A 19,233-nucleotide genomic window follows, 5' to 3' on the forward strand; every position below is an offset into this window, starting at 1 on the left:
AAGGCTGCACAAATAACAAATTCATATGGTCTGCTATTGTTACATTTAAATTAAAACCAAATAAAATCACTCATTCTATATAATTAATCAAGAAATGGCTGTTTTGCCTTATTTCTTTACCAGTCACATCCATGGACCTGAGAGTTTTTCAAGACCGCTTCTTTCTGTTAGCCCGGCTCAGCACAATTGCCTGTGGTGTTATTAGCGCCCTACTTCTGTAAAGTGCAGCATCCTTTTTCCCAAGCAAAGGGAATGGAAGCACCACACCCTGGTTTTCCTTCTTTTCTTAACTGAGGAGAGCATGGATGTTGTGGTCCCCCTGTTCAGCACCTTCAAAATCCTGACCATCAAAAATCAGCGGTTGTTCCTGAACTTCTCACATTTGAAAAGCTGTACTGTCTCCATCAATAAAGGTAAGTTATGTTTACTATTTATTTATTTTATTTTTTTAAGTAACAGATCTGTTTTATGGATGTTTTTCTCAGATGTGGAAGTGAGTGCCTACCACAGTGCTTGCTGCAAAGAAGTAGGGTGGAAGGGCCATGAGATTTCTGGTCTACAGAGTGATATCATTTTATTATTTCCCTGAAAAAAAAAAAATCTAGTAAACAGTTAGAAATAGACTTCACTTGTAGCTAGGATAGAGCCAGGCACTGCTGGGGGAGGAATGGCCATCCTATGCAGGAGGCACAGGGCTCTGCAGGGCCAACATTTTGTTATGTCTGAGGGGAGCTGAGGAGAACAACATGGCGCCACTGTAGCTCTGTGGGCATGTGCGTGCCTACCCACAGAGCAGAGCAGAGCAGAACTCTGAAATGTGGCAGTGAAAAGGGGAAAAACTACTTGAGAGTGGCAGAAGGGAAATGAGAAAGCATCTGCCTAATTCAAGAGAGATCTGTAGTGGGAGCTGCCACAGAGCTGTGATGCTGCCTGCTGTGTTTTAGGGAGACGCGAGGGAGGGCCTGGCCTGGGGGTGAGGGCATCCTCCATAAACAGCTCCATCCATTTGCTCCTCCCTGCCAGAGCCAGCAGCTGAACTCAGACCTGACCCAGGTACAGCTGTTAAATGACAGGACCTTGTGTTTTCTACACCATCTTCAGCTGTTTGTGACAGGCATATGAGCGAGGCCTACAGGACAAGCTGCTTTTCTCTAAAAGTGGACAGTGAGTAAGAATTTGGTTTAAACTTCTGAATTTGAGCACGATTGATGAATTATGAATTAGATGAATTAGAATGAATTAGAAAAATGAATTAGAGAATTGAATAAGACGTGTCAACAATTTGTGATTTATTTGGATCTTTTGTGTTGATTGCTGTAAGCAGAAGATTCATGCAAACGTACCTCATCTTGCAGTAGGGTTTTACTGTACTCCAGGTGATGTCTTTCTAAAATGGAAGAGCCGTGAAGTTTTGCTAGTGGAGCAGCTGATCTGTTAAAAAAGACATAATTGCTTATATTATTTTGGAGACTATATTTGTGATTGAGAATTCAGTTATTTGGGATTAAAATGTTTCTACTATTGATTTGCTTATTCAGTAGCTTAACATATATCTTAAGCTCTAGTATGACACAGAGCAAGAAGTAGGTTTTCTTGCCTTCATTCTTGAGAAGGGAAAGACAGAAAGTAGATATTTCAGTACCTGCTGAAAATCAGCTGGATTTTTGAAAATCTCTCTGTTTAATCTTGCATATTCCTTTCTGCTGTTTAGTCTGCACATTTTCTGCATATCTTAAAAATGATCCTAAGCCATCTTTTTGTGATGTGACTTTTATCTGTAATTACCGTGGAGCATGTCCCCTGTGATTTTAACTTAATGTAAGTTCAATCTAAAGTAATAATATAATGGAATTTAATTCCTCTATCCCTTTGGCTCCTCCCTTCCCCCAGAATCACTGATTTATGAACTGTGCAAGTCCTGATTGCTCAGATGTGTTTAGTCTTATCACAGAGCTCAAAGAATCCCTCTGACCTTGGGCTAATCTTCGAGGTAATTCTGGTTCAGACTACAGCAGTGGGAGGAAGGGAGAAATGTTCTATCTATGCTCCAGGTTGTTCTCCATGTTGAGAATTGTATTTTCCTCCTTTCTTCCCTAGGTTAAAAAAAAAAAAAATTGTTTCCTGTGATAAACCAAGGTGTACTGGTATAGGCTCCTGTGTTTTCTGCCTTTGTAAATGAGGTTGACTTCCAGGCTGTAGTGTTAAAGCCGATGGGTTTTATAAATAGCTTTACTGTGCATGACCTCAAGTAGAGGGCTTTCAGCTAGGGAAGACCATACTAGGAAGATTTAAAAACCCTTTAAACTTATTTGGATGAGAGGCAGTCAGCTGAATAAGAATCAGCAGCTGTCATTCTCTCACTCCTACGTCACCTGGAGAATCCCAAAGAATAATCAGAAAATCCCCTAACGTCACTACTTCAGCAAGTGGTTTGAAACTCTTCTTCTGGGCTGAGTGTGTCCAGGGACAGAGGAGGAGGAGGAATCATTCTGGAGAGGCGGTTAGTGGAAACAGTATTCAGAAAATGATGGTTTGAATCTCCTGGCTCACATTACATTCTGAGAATCCTGTGTTCTCTAGCTAGCACACAGCAGAATTACCAAATCACTCAGAAGACTAAACAGTTGATTGCTCAGTATTCAACAGTGAGCCTCACCATAATCTGTAAAGCTGTAATAAACAGGTAAATTTAAAATAATATAGATTTATTTTGTTTCATTATGAGAGTCTACTAACAACAAGGGAAAGATCACGAAAAAAGCCTTTTTGTACATTTAGAACAAAAAAAAGAACATGAATTGCAAAGCTTAACCTTGTGGGATATAACTTACTGGCACACGAGCCCTGTGGCAGAAACCAAGCTCATAGTTTTGAATTGTACATAATGTGAGGAGATCATGTCTCAGGAAAGGACCTATGTCAATCAATAAACTCACTGAAGGGAGCAAAAAAGCTAGGGAAATCAGCCAGTAAACACAGAATAAAGAATACACCTAAATTCCTTTCTCTTTCTAAGCTGGCCCTGGTATATTCCAGATCCTGAATCCCTCTCCAGAAAGATGCCTTTACTCTATCTTGAAAGATGAATAAAAATTCCAGTTAGGCTCTTAATACTCTTTATATTGAAGCTAAATTTGACTTACCACTAGTGTGCAAGATAGAAAGAAGTTTAATTTTGGAACTTCCCAACTGAGGCACTCAGATATGTTATAGGAGTTCATCTGCCATATGTTTAGATTGTCTTTGGAGATTGATGATGCTTTCTTTTTAAAATCCTGAAAATTCATTTTTGCTTCTTGTGATAGTTAAAACAATTGACTATCCTAAAAATGAACTGCAGCTCCAACAGATCTTTCTAAAATTCTGCTTTTAAGGTTTGTCATTGCTTCAGTTGTTATGATGAATTCTCAGAGGCAGAAATCTTCTGTATGATGAATGTCAATCATATAATGACTTAGGTTCAAGGGGATGTTGAAGATCATCTAGTTCCAACTCTCCTGCCATGGGCGGGGTTGTCACCTTGCCACCCACTAGATGAGTCTGCCCACAATCACATCTGACCTGGCTTTATGTGCCACAGCTTCTCTAGGCAGCCTGTGCCAGTTCCTCTGAGTAAAAAAATTCTGCCTAATATCTAACCTAAATCTTCCCGCTTCTAGTTTAAAGCCATTCTGCCTTGTACTGTCATAATCATATCATATAAAAATGCTTGCAAGCTCCCTTCAAGTATTGGAAGGCTCCAATGATGTGTCCCCAGAGCCTTCTCCTCTCCAAGGTAAACAAGCCCAGCTCCTTCAGCCTTTCCTCAAGTTCTTTCATGCTGGATGTTCATGGAATACCTACAGTATATTTTTGCATGTGTTAACTTGTTCTTTCTTTTGCCACTAAAAGTACTGCATAGCCATATATTTGTATTTATCAAATCTGTTGGTTTTACTTACTTCATTTGATACAAGTTATTGGTCCCTCTGTGATCAATGTCATGGCAGAAAGCAGCAGCAACCATGGCAAAGGCTTCTAGATCAGTGTAATATTTCTTTATTCTACCTGTCTGTAATGGAAAACAAACAATTCTTACTGTGCACTTTCCTTGAAAGGAAAGCTAAGAAATGAATGTAAGGTGGATATTAGCAACATTACCATCAGCAAAGTAAACATTGTTTGTCCCACGTTGAATCCATGTCGCCAGTTGTGGTAAGTGATATCTCGATAACCCTTCCTGACTGTGTACATCCATCTTGTAAGGACCTAGTATGGATTAAAGTGATTGAGAACATGCTATTCACTGAAATGAAATTATGGAATTTCTATACAATTAATGGAACGTACCATAAAATTACTGGAATACTTTTTTTAAAAAATGAAAATAATTAAACTATGCATTATGTAAATACATATTGATTTAATTCCTTGAACAGGTCAAGCAAGTTCAGGATCAATTTAAGTCTTTATGACAATTATGCAAATATTAAGAATGCTGTTATTCATACCACTCACACTTTAGTATAGCTTACTCCTATATTAAGTAATCTACAATCCATCTGCTATGTTAAAAGAAATACAAATGACAAAATAAATCAAACCTCTGCTGGGACTTTAAACTTTTCAACAACATTTATCTCAAAGAACAGTCGTATTCCACAAGTTATCAAGCCATGTTCTGTAACAGGAAAGTCACTGAAGCGGAATTCATATAGTTCTAAATCTTTGGGATCAGGTAATTCTTCTTTCTGTTAGGAAAAGTCGAAAGTAGAAAGATTTTTATGGCAAGAACAAACTATTTTCTTACTTCAGTGGGAACATTGCATAAGGACAATATGCTTACTGTATCTTCAAAACCTAATATGTATTACATTCTGAAACACAATGGGAATTAGTCATCTTTTCCAAGAGAATAGGTAAGAATCTAGCCTGGATGGGGTTTCTTCCTGCCCTTAATTCCAACACAATTGTTTGGTACCATCTCAGCATTTCCTTAGTGAGAAAATCTCAGGTCTTGGGGTTCTTCCTTCCTGGTATAAAATCTTGTGATTTCCCCACTTCTAGCCTGGTCTCACAGTTGCAGTTCTCTTTCACTACCAAAATTATTCAGCAAGCCCACCTCTTCTTGGTAAATGTTGTCTTTTCTTTGAATCTTATGAGTAGTGATGGAGCAGTGACCAAAAATAACCTTCCTAGAACAAAACCCTTTTTTCACTTTAACAGTAAAGTATGACAGCATTGTTTTTAGAATGACAGAAGGCTTGCTTACATGCTTACCTCCCTCTAGCTTTGACTTTTCTTGGAGAACCTATAGCCAAGCAAAGTTTCCTGTACATTTGTTATTCTCTGGTGTATTGATGGTTGCTTCTACATGATATACCCTCCAAATTAGTCTGCCTTACCTTTTCTCCTATGTTGGTCTCTCTTAGTGTCTTTGATAGCCTATGTACATTTAATAGAGAAACCTGTAAGGTTTGTTTGGCAGTGGAAAATCCTAGAACTGTAAAAATTCACAGTTAATAGTCTAAAGTAAGTGAATAACCTTGTTTGTCTGCTTGCAATAGATTCTTGACTGCTTTGCTTTAGAATGCTCTCAAACTGAAAATTCAAGGCTTAAGTGTACAAAGTTTGTAGAATCCACAGTTATGGTTTCCTTCAAATCCCTTAGAGTGCTTTGCTTTTTACTGCTTTGGTTGGTAGTGAATTAGGGTTGTCTTCTGTAATTTACAACAGCCTGTTCTGGACAATCGAGATCTTGATGGAAACAAAATCTTATTTCAGAAGTAGTGGACAGCATAAGTTCATAATCTTATTCAGGGAAGTCTGATACAACCCAAAAATAGATTATATGATCACAGTAACTTCCTTCCACCACACAGTCAATTAATGATCTCCATTATACAGATAAGGAAAACTGTAACTAAATCTATTTGCCCCTGGACAATGTATTTCAACAAATGAGGCTAAACATTTATAGAACATTATTTCTTTCTCCCTTGGTTGAATTTCCCTTTAAATTTACTCTGATCTGAGGTCAAGGACAAGGAAACCTGTAACAGTGGTGTTTTAAGACCCATTACTTTGTGAATCATCAGATCTAGAAACACCTGTTTTATCTTATTAGCGATCTGGGATTCCAGGCCTTATAATAGGATAAAGCTTGCAGCTTTGGCAGAATAGAATATACTAGACCTTTACATTTGTGACACCACAATGGTGAAAGAACACATTTTACTTGCTTTTTAGAGATTTGAAAATTCATACCATACTACGTCCTTTGGAATCTTGTGCTATCCTAATTACTTGTTGCTACACAAGTAGAAAGATCTGGTAAAGTTTATTGATGTTTATTTAGCAGGTACGTGAAGCCACTCAGGGTGTGTTGCTGTTTTTTGTTTCACTACTTACAAGCTGCATAAACATCTTTTCTGTGGGAGCCAGTAAAACTTCAACAACATCGCAGTCTGGCATATACATTAACTAAAAGTAGCTTAATGAGATCAGTTCCCTATGGCTATATCTACATTAGCAAATGTGTTATAGCAGGAGGAAATGCATGTGATGGCTGGTAATAAAAGTCAACCATTACCTTCATCTGTGTTCCCACAGCTGACTTGTTGCTTACCTCAGATGGTTAATCAGAGGTTTAGGCTGTGACCAACAGTTTCTCTTACAGTTGTATTAAACAGAATTTAGCTATATACATCTTTTTCAATAAGGAAGAGCCACTGCTATTTGATATCAATGTGCTTCTGGAAATCAAATTTTCATTTATTGACTTACCAAAATCCTGATAAGATCTTTCTCATCACATTCTTCTATACTCTTTACATTTAATTTCTCTTTGTATTTCTGAAAATGAAAATGAATGATACATTTAGGTTTTGTGTAGCAAATTTCCTACTTTAATTTTGTGAACAGAAACTCACCAGTATAGATTCAACTTCAGTAGGAGTAGCCTTTGTCTGGTACATAAGCATTTCCTGAGCAATGTCTTTTCTATTTTCAAGCTTGTTCATTTTATCATAAGTGTCAGTATTTAAAACAGACCACCCCAGGAACTGTGTAAGAGTCTGGAACAAAATAAAGCAAAGTTTAGGTGACAGCATGACATTAAAATTGAGCTGCCAATTTAACTTAATTCTTAAATTTTGCATTCTGTCCTTGCTCTTTGAAAATCAACACTCAATTCTACCTGTTAGATGACTTTACCTTCCAATCAACAGGTGCCATTTGACCCCTGCAGCTTTTAAGGACATTTGTTTCAACCTGTATAACTAAGGGCCCATGTTCCCATCTTATGTACAGGATATTGAGGCTTATAGAGTTTAGGTTAGCTTGGGGGGACTTGAACACAATGCATAATATCATATCTTGCCAAAGTATGTGATCTCCCATTAGAGTTCATGATCGTAGGCATGCTCATTGGTAAGCAGCATGCTATGCCTGCTAATGTTTGGCGTTTAGATATATTCTCCTTAATATTATGCTTTAACTTTTGGTTAGCCCTGCTGTGGTCAGGCAGTCTGATTAGAAGATCTTAAAGTTCCTTACACCTGAACTATTCCATTCCATCCCATATTTAACCCACTCACATTAATTATGAATTTTGGCCATCATTATAGAGTCAAATGACTTAAAGATATCTAACTTTGGTTCATTATTGGGATGTAAATAATCCCATAAACTTTCAGTTTTACAAACAGATAAAAAATCTCTCATTCTTAAGAAACTATAGTGAGGAAGATTGTCTTTTTCTCAGATGTTAACATAGTCTGCTACAAAATTGTTAATTTAGCATCATATGGATCCTTAGGGTCTGTAATCCAATTAAACTCACTTCAATTATCTGTTCATCATACTCATCAAAAGGTTTTCCATCTTTCCTGTTGTAAAATGTTGCAACTCCCACAATTTCTTCTTTTTTGTTGACAATAGGCAATGAAAGGACATTTTTGATAACCCATCCAGTCTCATCCACAGGTCCTTTCTATAGAAAAGCCAGAGAGGAAAAAATATTGCATGTTTCTCTGCAAGTATTAATATACTTTTAATATAGGCCATGTAACACTAAGTCCCATGAATCAAAAAGAAAAGAGAATTTTTTCATGTACTCAATCAACATGATTGCATATGATTTAGCATATTTTCCCACAATGTTTATAACTATATACATTACTAGAATTACCTGAAATGTGAAATATTCATCAGCTGGTGCATTCATCATGTTACAAATCTGCAATATAAGAAAAGGAGACATTATTTAAAGGAATTATAGCATGCATCATGACTGAGCCTGTGTTTAAAAAAAAAAAAAAGGGTATATATGTATTTTAAGCTGCAAGTAGTGAGCATCCTAGCTAGCTACAAAGAGTAAAACTTCCTATTAATTTAGTTGTGTGCATTCTTACATATCATTTTGAAGCATTTACACCAAAGTGCCTCATGTATGGAACCTCATAATGCACTGTATGGGAAATCACAACTTGAACCTCTGATTAATCAGCTGAGGCAAGTGTTGGGTCAGCTGCGGGAGCACAGGTGAGAGTAATCTAGCTGTGCTCCTGGAAGGGGTGGACCTCAACTCCACTTCCTCTGAGACCTCATTTAAGGGCTGACCACCACTAAGGCAGCATCTCTTGGAGGTTGCTCCCCAGTGGAAGCTGCCTTGGCTTTCTGGTCAAGGCACTGACATTGGTGAGTTTTCCTTTGCTAATAGCCTTTGATTATTTACCACCATCTTGGTTAACATCTTTATATTAGCCACCCTTACATGCACAAACATAAATGTTAAGAAAACTTCTGTGCTGGTTTTTTAGTGGCATGTGGAATTATAGAAGTGAATAATTTGAATACTACCTCGAAAGGCTACGTCTCTATTGCTATTAAAAATGACATAGAGTTACTAGTAGCTCTCATTCACAGTAACTTTGAATTATGTATCTTGGCTATGCTATGTATCATGCTAAACCAGAGCTGTACCAGTATGGAGCTGCACATACTTTCTGACTGATTTGGCCCACCCCATGTTTTCCAGCTTACTGCTACACAGAAGACATGAGAAAAAGAAAGAAGAAACTTACTGGTGTATATTTAAACATTTACTGTGAGTAATAGTTCATGCATTTGGAAAAGAAAATGTGCACCATGCAATTTATTCCTCTAATGTTACCATAACTGGAGGGAAATATTCTTGGTATTTTGGCCATTAGTGCTGGTTTCTCTCCATACAGACTACTGATTCTTGTGACTTTGGAAGCAGCGCAGCATTTTCAGAGACTTTGGGTGTGGGAAGGATTTTTTTCTTATTTTGTTCTATCAGAAGAACTTCATGTATTAAGACAGGCAGTTTTTACTTTCTTTATGAACTTACAAAACCATTTTCAGCAACATATGTTGGCAATCCACTGATAAGACACCAGTGATCTGCTGGAGGTGACCTTTAGAGAGAGAATGAAATTAGATGATTTCTGCAGATGCAGACATGCTAGTATTCCATCCTAGCAGTAAATCTAATTACCACACATTAACAGGCTGTCAAGGAATACTCACGGAATGACTTTGATTTCTTCTTTCCCATGCAAGATATAGTCAATGATCTTATAGAAGTTGACTTCCTAAACAAACAAAAAAACCAACATCTTAGTTACCTGTACAACCTCATTGTCAAGGTTAAGATTCATTAAAAGATAAATTAATATCCTCACTCTTCCATCAGGTGTCTTGGGACCTTTGTAAGGCTCTGCTTCCCCCAGCCGAATTGGCCATTCATCATAGAACTCCTGAGAAAATAAGACACGCATGTTAGCAAAATTAAAATTCAGTTCAGTGTTCAGAGATAACATGAGATCTGTGGAAAACGATCTTATTTTTCGTTCTACACGAGAGTTTTGTGGACATATCTCAGTAGAAAAAAAATTAAAGGAAAACACAAAGTATATTCCAAGCAAGTATTGGTAACCAGTAAATTTCAGACTAATATGAAGCTTGTCTCTTCACTTGTACACTTCAGTTGTTTTCGTAGTCAGCAATTTATAAAGCAGTAATCAGACTACACTTCTCTCTTCTTTCTTTACGCAGATTGTATGATAAATTCAAAAAATGATTTCAGATTTAGACTTAATCAGGGTTGTATGCTTTGCCATTCTTATTTTGCATATGGTTTTTGTAACTCAGTTAGATTTTATATAAATTATCTCAAAGTGTTAGAAAGGATCATATCCTTACGTCTTGGAGAGAGCTACACTACAAATAGGCAGAACCAATGAGTTAGAAGAACAGATGTTATAACTTAAAGTTAGGAGTAACACATTTCTAGCAGGTATGCAAAATGAGTATTACCTTCTCTTTAGTCATGTCCAGCAGACCAACAGAATATCTCTCACAGTTTAAATACATTCGAATAGTATACAGTGCTTTGTGAAACTGCCGTTCTATGTCTGTTAGCTCTTCAAATACTTTGTTGGCAGACCACAGAAGCATCTATGTACAACAAAAGAGAAAGAGAGCAAGTCAACAGTAAAATGCATTTGAATGAAAGCATCAAACCATACACATGCAGGCATTCCAAAATAAAGCAGTAAGTGCTGTAATTACTGTTATCAAAGAAATAAGTAAATAAGATGCTTTTCTTACTCAATAAGCATATGAGACTATTGGATAGTGAGAATAATTGTTTCATGCAAAAACAAAGTATTATCATTTACAAATTCTTCCATACCTGACTTCTTCGGGATTCAATGTTATAAAGATATGATGTATGGTGGTTTCTTAGGACCAAAGATATAAAATTGAGGTATTTTTTAAAGACCTAAAAATGATGAAACAAAAAGCCAAAAATAAGACAATTTCAAATCAGACTATTTGGTGAACTAGTGACTGTGCTTTTGTGTAATAGGAATTTATTACCTCTTCATCCTCTTTTGAGAACTCACTGGCATTTAATTTGTTGAGAGCCATGACAACAGCAAGCACCTCTTTACCCTGCACGATCGGGGTTGCCAACATATTGACAGTTGTATAACCAGTTTTTTTGTCCAGAAAGTCTGAAAAGTGGTTATTCTGGAAAAAATATCAAAAACACTGTTTAAATACATTACAGTTAATTATTATACCAAAAGTAAATGTTACTGTATTTCATAATTTATATTTGCAATGATAATAGCACAATTTCACGGTGCAGAAAATTGATACTGCCCAAACTATTATCGAATTATCTGGATGCAGCAGCTGAGCCTTAATTTCTTTAACTGAAGGTACATGTAGTGGTGCTTGGGAAGAAGAACTTTGGTCACAAGATTTTTAGAGATGACAGGAAAGCTTTAAAGGATGCAAGTCTATATCAATAAACAAAAAATATGTGTAACCTCAAGCCAACCTGAACTGTGCCTGGATAATTCAGTGCAGATATGTAAAAGTACCTCATAATACACTGATAACTTTTTCACAGCATATACAAAGACTTGAATAATAAGATTTTTGTATACAAGCAAAATTCCGAATTGATTTAGACTTTTCAGTACTGAAAATTCTGCTCATAGTTGGTAGTAGTTTTTTCCCAGACAAGATTTTAAAACATTTTCTCTTGAGAACATAAGCTCCTCTGGATTTGAAGAAAATCACTTTTCATAATGTCTGGAAAATCCTGTTCATATTCAAATAATCTTTTAGTACCGGAGCCAGAATAATGTTTCTCTGCTCCTATGATTATACTAAGGTAGACACTTAATTTGTTTGAGCCTGACCTTATAAATGGAGCAATCTTCTATAGTGATGTGAACTTTCAGCTTTCAGTTAAATCACAAAACAGACTTTAAAAAGATGGGAGAAAGGAGGTTTGTTCATAATTTTCTACATTTGCAAGTGTTTTCTACTAGCTCCTTTGGAAGCTAAGATACCCAGCCTCTTACTGTACCTCAGCCAGCTCTGTAGATGCATGCTAATCTGTGCAACACATCCTGGACTTGCACTAAGCTAAGGCCAGCTTAAAAGAGAGGGAAGTCAGGACCCCTCTCTGTGTTTATCTCTGTGTTACAGGTGATTAAAAAGATGTCTGGTTTGACAGCTGACCATTATGCTCGCCAGTTTACTTGAAATGACTAATTCATTTTTCTTCATTCTCTACACCAGGACACCAGTTTTATCTCATTGTAACTTACAGATACTACACGTTATTACGATAAACCTTTTACCAGTGAGTTATAAACATAATGCTCAGTGTTTACTTTATTTAGATAACCTTAGATAACTTTGATTTCTTTATGTGCTATTTAAATGGTAGCAGTGGAATTTACAAAGAAGTAATTCACTGCTGTGAAGAGTGTGATTATACCTCTGTGAAAGGGAAAAATCAGTTATTTCTAAAAATATCCTTTATTTTCCTTGGATGGTGTTTATTAATAAGCTTGCCTGCTGAGACACAGCTGACTGTGAACTGTAGCTACACAGCTGTAAGTCTGTGTTGGTAATAAGGTAAAATGGAGAAAAAGTTGCTTCTCTGGGAAGCAGAGGTATTTCAAAAAGAAAGTTTTCAGACTATATGGGCAGATAATAATTTTCAATTACAAAAATTGTGTTGTTTTCTTTTCAAAAATAAGTGTTACTGTAGTGGTTCTGGAAAGTTCTTATTGAGTTCTTCATCTAGAAGAAGAAACCATCTTGTCTCTCTTTTGTTTCATGGTTCTCCCTGCAGATCTTTATTCCTTTCTTAGGAGAGATATGTTCATCTATGTATCCTTTTGCTACTTCTTTCCTGATGATTTTTTTCTCATTGGCTGGTTAACTCTAAAAAAAAGAGCTCTCCAGAATTTTTAAACTTTCACAGACTTTATTCTGTGCCGCATTTAAAAACATGATGAAGGCCACTGTTCTAATGTTTGTTCAACCATCATATAGCACTTCATAATGGAAGTGCATCTCCCAGTTCATAATGTTATCTTTGGATTTGCAACATTGTGTCCCATAACACTGAACTGTCATGAGCATTTCTGAATGGCAAAATACTGCCTGAGTCAAGTGAGCTTGACACTACTGCAAACCTCCACATCAAACTCCACAGCATAAATTACTAGGTGAGTGTAATTTTATCAGAAACATGAAGAATTGTTCTAAGTAATGAGATAGGGCGATCCTTGTTAATTTGGAAAGAAAGAGAAAGGGACAAATTTGAGAAGAAATCAAATTGAAAGCATAAATGAATATGGATCCTTCTTCCCTATTTGGCCAGTCAGGGTGAAGATTGATTATATTCATTCATTTGAGGCAAGAGGAACAGCAGTTCAAAGCTGTCAGTAAATGAGGCTTTGCACATTTCCAGTGTACTTTCTCCCTTTTGATTGTTCATTATCAGGTCTACCTTCAACATCTTCATTACACATGTAATTCGCCTAGAAGGAAATGAGATGTTTTCATGAACTTTTCTTCCTTGAGTGGAGCACTGCTTGGAAGCAATATGATATAATTTTGTCTGTTTCACAGGCAACATTTACACCTTGGCTTGCACATCAACTCCCATTCAAAATGATAAGTAGAAATTGGTTCCTGTATTAAAATATTTTCTTGTAAATTGACTGAATCTTTGTCTTTATAGTAGATTATAGCAGATTCCCTTTACCATTCTCAGGTCAGTGAGCTGTGTCATTTACCATGTTGCACTCTCCTGTGCTTCCCCAGTGCTTTGTATTTTTGGCACGGATGAGCACGATTCCATCAACCTCTTGCCCTAGGATGCAGTCTAAGATCAGTGCCAGGTCCCAGGACTGTACGTTACCACAATGACTGTGTATGCCCAGCAGCTAGACAGTGTCTTCTTGTCCAGACCTCCTCACTGCGATGTGAGCATTCAAATCGCTGAGCAACCGCGCTGTTCTCTTCTGTCATTAGATAATCTTTAGATATCTAATATATCAAGAATCTAGAAAAGGGATGGAGTATCTCTTCTTCATTCCAGGCTCCAGAGTTTGATGCATTCCCCTGACTCTGAAAATCATGTCACTTCAGAAAGTCTCAATATGAAAGTATCTCCCACTTTTTAATTGAAGAGAAGTAAGTAGAGCTCTGGAAGAAAAGACTTATGCAAATTGAGGCTTGCTCAGTTTACCAAGGGTTGATGCAGAAACTTACCACTTGAAGATGTATTTAAGATTATTTGTTTTGCAGGTTCCCTATGGTTAAATTAGGTGTCACAGTGATCTCACGCTGTTCAATCTGAGATGGAAGCATTGAGTTTCTCAATGCCCTGTTGTTTATTCATTCATAATTTAAATACATAGTGGATATAAGCAAATATATATGCTATATATGTTGGTTTTTACAGGCTGAGTATGTGAGATTTTAATTCCACAGAAGTTCTTAGGTTTTAGTTCTATCTGGAAATGATACCCTAGGATAAGAAGTAACATAAAATCTTTATCATTTTGTCAGTGTTACCAGATAATATTTATAGGATACTAATGGGTGTATCAGATTTTATGCAGTCTGTTATTTTATGTTGGAATGTTTAAATAGCATACTCTGCTAGGCCTTCAGAACAACGTGAGGCCAATCATTACAGCAGGGGTTTTGCCTGCCTCCTATTTCTCACTGCTGTTAAATCCTGGATTAAATGCTATTAGCTCTTGCTGTCAACAAGTCTTTAATCTTTTTGGGGGGGGAGTCTGTTCTTGCTACTAAGTCAATTATGAAAGGTCTGTATCTTTTCCTCTGCTTTTCTTTTCTGAAGCATTAGTCAGGATGAGGAGCTTCCTCACGTTTATTGGTACTTTTCCAGGTTGAAGGAGGTAATCTCTCAAGAACTAGAAGTGAAGTCCTATGTTTTTTCAAAGATTGATTGCAGTTGTGTTTGTTCTGTTCCCTCTTGTTATAAAGGTGTGGTGATTGAAGCATCACAGTGTCTCACTGTGGGTTTGCCACTGTTGTCTTGAGCTCAAGACTTTAAAAAAAAAAAAAAAAAAGCAATGCTGTTTGGATATGGATTGTGTCGGCAATATGGATTGTGTAAGCAATAGAAGGTGGTCAGACATGACATCCTTCAAGCACTATAGCTATCATCCATTCTGCATTTTGTATTCGTTGTGCGTTTTGTATTCTGACAAGACACTGGGGCAAAATTTCTCTCAGATTAAACTCTGCTTGTCAATTTTTTTTTGCTCAGGATTTGGGTAGCAGACAGTCTAGTTTGACAGAGGTGCAAGCAAAGTGATTTGAAAACTAATGCTTGTTTCAAAACTATGGTAAAGTGGCTGACTGCTTCTTTTGCCATGGACTGGCTATATTCCTTAAATATTACTCACTAAACTTGTACTTCTATGCTTTTTACAAAGATAAAGATTCTGGTGACATTAGATGGAGCTTTGCCTGTGTGGGTTTGGACACTGGATATTTTTTTACTAATGGAGTGGAAATGCTGATAGTAATGAGACCTTCATGCTAATTTTTAAATAACAAATAGTGGTTCCAGAAAAATCCCTTTGAGTTTTGCAATTAACTTGTAAAATGTTAACACTTCAGTGACATTCTGTTACTAAATGTGGATTAATGGCTCCATGGTTTAGTTGCATTTTTTATGTGTGGCCTAATGGCATGGACCTCAGTAATCCTAAGAGAGTAAATGGATGCCAAAAAGTACCTCAAAGTGGTTGAATAATAGATGAATATGTATTCAGCAAGCATGAATTCATTTATGCATGCAAAATGATTATTTAGCAGTGCTAGATAGACAAAGAGATTCTTCTTTACATCATGTTTCTCACAAAATTTTGAACAAGTCCTACTGAAAGCACAGAAATGTTTGAGCAGTCCCGCTCTTGGTGCCTCTCACATAATGATATTTAGGACCAATGCAGTGTCTGATAAAAGGCACATCTTTCTTGATCCTCCTGATCTTTTCTCATGTAATCAGCCTTATGAATTTAGAAGGATTATCCTCCAATCTCCAAATGTGGTGGCAAGAGGCAGTAAGTCATATGCTTCTTGTCAGAGCAGAAGCTGCTGAAGAAAGCAATCTAGTGGTTAAAAATCAATTGTTTTGCTTTCTCAAATCAATCATTTTTCTGATGATTTTCATGCTTCCTATTATATCTGAGATAGTTTATAATGGAATCTTCTTTTCACATACATACACATTTTTTATTGTTTTTGAACTTTAAGAGTAGTCTTTCCTTCCTTTATATCTGCCAACTTTTAACACGACAAAATGTGTTACTTTTTGTTTACCTCATGAAAAAAAAAAAAAAAAAAGAAAATTGCAGTGCATGTAGGCATCCATTATTTCCATTGATTTTAGGACACTGAGGTGGTTTCTGTCTCTGAAATCCTCTAGAATTTTAAATTGTTAGTATAGGAAATATGGAAGACCAGATATCTTCTGATATAATCATCTTTACCACCATTTGATTACACTGAGCTTTTTCACAGATTAAAAAGTGGTAAAACTGCTGCCATGATATAAAGTTAGCTGCCTTTAAAGAAATCACTTTCTTTAAAGGTATACTTTTGTATACCTTTAAATATACCTTTAAATACTTTTGTATTTCCCTATGTATTTCAAAGCCATTTATAAAGAAGTTCTTATTCATGCATGTTTTTTACTCAACATCATTTCCATGTAACATTTGTTGTAACCCCTATCTGCATGTTAAATAAATGCAGTAATTATGTGCAAATTCAACAAGAACTTTGAAAACAAAAGAGCAACTCTTCTTCCTTAGATGGTTTTGAACAAATCTGGGATCTGGACATACTCATAATTTGAAGCTACTTTAAATTCATAACCAGTTATGCAGCCAAACATATACTGACACCATCTTCATGTGGATTCATTCACTCTGTACAGAAGCACTTTAATTATGAAAGCTACAAATATGTTATATTCAGAGACGAATGTAAAGCAGTATCAGATGATAAGGGACCTTGCAAATCTATCTTGGAAAAAACAATAGAAGACTCCTGGCTTGTTCAATAGAAACACAAGCACTCATTGATCTGTATTAATCTAATATTCTCCTTCATTATTATGGTAAATCAGGTTTTGATTATTGTGCAAGGATACTAGAACTACTTCACTGGGTTACATGATATGATACTAGGTTCTAAGCATTATTTTCTGTTTCTCTTTTCTTATTTATATCTGGATTGCTGTCTTGGGGATGTTTCTGAAGAATGACTCAAAAACTTCAAGCCCTTTGCAGGAAGAAGGCTTCGTAAGCAAATACACAGAAACCCATTCCCCAGGGAAAATCACTCACCTTTTTCACATCAGGTATATTAAAAAACTTCTTGGTATGAGCAACCCATCCCGCTATCCCGATGTCCAAAGGAAAAACAGCCTCGTTGTCTGGATTCACCAAGTTGTCCTCAAATTTGGAAGTTGGAGTGACATCGAGGAGCCTGGTAGCTACCTCTGGAATACCATTTCGAGAACGACAAATAAACATGCTACACCGATCAGCTGCCAGCAGCTGCGACAGCCTCTGCAGGGTTTTGTGCACAATCTTTTCCATAGAGCCTGCTTCATCCTGGATTTCTGTCAGCAGCTCAAAAAGTATGTTACACTCCTCCAGGCGTGACATGTCTTTGAAGCTGACTCCTTCCTTCACATCTCCAGGGCTCACTTGAAAGATAGTTCCCAGCACTTCTGCCCTCATTTTCCGGTCAAAATATTCCTTGGCAAACTGGGGATTGTTCTCCAAGTACTTTTCAACAGCATCTTTATTTACCTCACCCATTGTTGCTGGATTGTTCTTAGGATTTCTTTCAGAAATTCATCACCATCAGAGCAGGAATGGCAGCAAGAAGTATTAACTTGGTCCTAGTAAGAAAATAGTACTTTGCACATACTGTACAAAGGCATAGTTGATTCACCTTCCTCCGTGACTTCCAAGCCTTCTGAAACTCTTGAGATATGACAGAAGGCACTGGCTTAGTGTCTTCTTAGTGTGAGATCTTGGAGACTGCTAATTAAAGAGATGTCAGGACACTAAACCCCTAAGCATTCTTAGCTCGTAAATCCCAAAGGAGTCATTTTAGTATTTGAAACTAACCAAAGAATTCTTAGACTGTATCAAATTGACTGAGATGTAGATGTTTTCATGTAAGTTTTCTCATTCATTTGCAGTAAGTATATTTAATTATACACCCAATATTTTCCATTGAAACTTAATTTCAGAAATTCCTCTTAGATACTTAGCCCACGTTGTACATGTGCATGTACACGTGTGTTTGTGACAGGTGCTTGAAGGGAGAAAAACAGAATGTTACAGGTTTCTTTAATTGCAAAATTTGGTTTTCCTTCAATAAGTCAAGAGGCAATTGAATTTATATTACTGAAAGTGAATAATTGTCAAGCTCGATGTGCAGAAAATGCATCAACTTCAAATGACTTTGAAACAGTCCAAGCTTTGCCAAGTCATTTGCCCAGGTGATGATGAAGTAAAAGAACTAGAATATGCTTAAGTACAAACAGATATGATTTATATGTAAATGTATTCTTTCCAAATAATCCAAATAAAACAGTAAAGCCAGAAAATAGCTCCAATACAGAATTGAGTTCAAAATCCAAGAAAATTCTTAGTCCATAAGCACAAATGATCAGATAGGATCCTGCAAGCAATGTAATTTCTTGTGTGCCTTCTTCAGAAAAAGTGGGTGATCTTTGCTCTTTTAAGTGGCAGAAAAAATGGTAATAACTGACAGATGCTGCATGAAGAGGGAACCTTGAGGTTGGTTGTAGTTTTATGGTATGTTTGAAGTTTCCTACCATTGGGAGTTCACAATCACTCATGGAATTTCTGTAAAGGGAAGGTGCACAGAAGATGCAGTCAGGCTCTTTCTAGTGGGTCCCAGTGACAGAACAAAACCCAATGTTCCATCAGTATATTTTGAAACACTTTCTTTGGAGGTGACAGTCACCAGGTAAGTCTCAGGTTGGATATTAGGAAAAGTTTCTTCTCTGAAAGAGTGGTCAGGTGCTGGCACAGGCTGCCCAGGGAGGTGATGCAGTCACTGTCTCTGGATGTGTTCAAGAAATGTTCACGCATGGTACTAAGAGACATGGTTTAGCAGTGGAATATTGATGGTAGGTGGATGGTTGGAGTAGGTGATCTTGGAGGCCTTTTCCAACCTTGGTGACTCTGAGTCTATGAACTGATGTAAGAGGTTGCCTGGTGAGGATTTGGACCCTCCCTCCTTGGATGTTTTCTAAAGCCATCTGGACATGGTTCTGGGCAACTTTCTCTAGGTGGCCTGGGTTAAACA

General features: G+C 36.8%; 1 protein-coding gene across 1 annotated transcript in view; it reads right to left on the bottom strand.

The window, feature by feature from the left end:
• The window catches only part of PDE6C (phosphodiesterase 6C), a 27,198-nt gene extending 9,493 nt beyond the window's left edge, over positions 1-17,705 (bottom strand). Inside the window, exons 1-15 of the mRNA XM_015867156.2 lie at positions 17,226-17,705; positions 10,891-11,043; positions 10,703-10,792; positions 10,324-10,464; positions 9,690-9,764; positions 9,535-9,599; positions 9,356-9,422; positions 8,171-8,218; positions 7,823-7,972; positions 6,912-7,055; positions 6,766-6,834; positions 4,584-4,730; positions 4,141-4,248; positions 3,942-4,051; positions 1,344-1,431 (exon numbers count right to left, since the gene is read on the bottom strand). Of these exons, the coding sequence (XP_015722642.1) occupies positions 1,344-1,431; positions 3,942-4,051; positions 4,141-4,248; positions 4,584-4,730; positions 6,766-6,834; positions 6,912-7,055; positions 7,823-7,972; positions 8,171-8,218; positions 9,356-9,422; positions 9,535-9,599; positions 9,690-9,764; positions 10,324-10,464; positions 10,703-10,792; positions 10,891-11,043; positions 17,226-17,705 (1,935 nt within the window). The remainder of the gene's footprint in view (positions 1-1,343; positions 1,432-3,941; positions 4,052-4,140; positions 4,249-4,583; positions 4,731-6,765; positions 6,835-6,911; positions 7,056-7,822; positions 7,973-8,170; positions 8,219-9,355; positions 9,423-9,534; positions 9,600-9,689; positions 9,765-10,323; positions 10,465-10,702; positions 10,793-10,890; positions 11,044-17,225) is intronic.
• Positions 17,706-19,233: the final 1,528 nt, after the last annotated feature.

The sequence above is a fragment of the Coturnix japonica genome, chromosome 6, assembly GCF_001577835.2.
Source record: "Coturnix japonica isolate 7356 chromosome 6, Coturnix japonica 2.1, whole genome shotgun sequence".
NCBI classification, from domain to species: domain Eukaryota; kingdom Metazoa; phylum Chordata; class Aves; order Galliformes; family Phasianidae; genus Coturnix; species Coturnix japonica.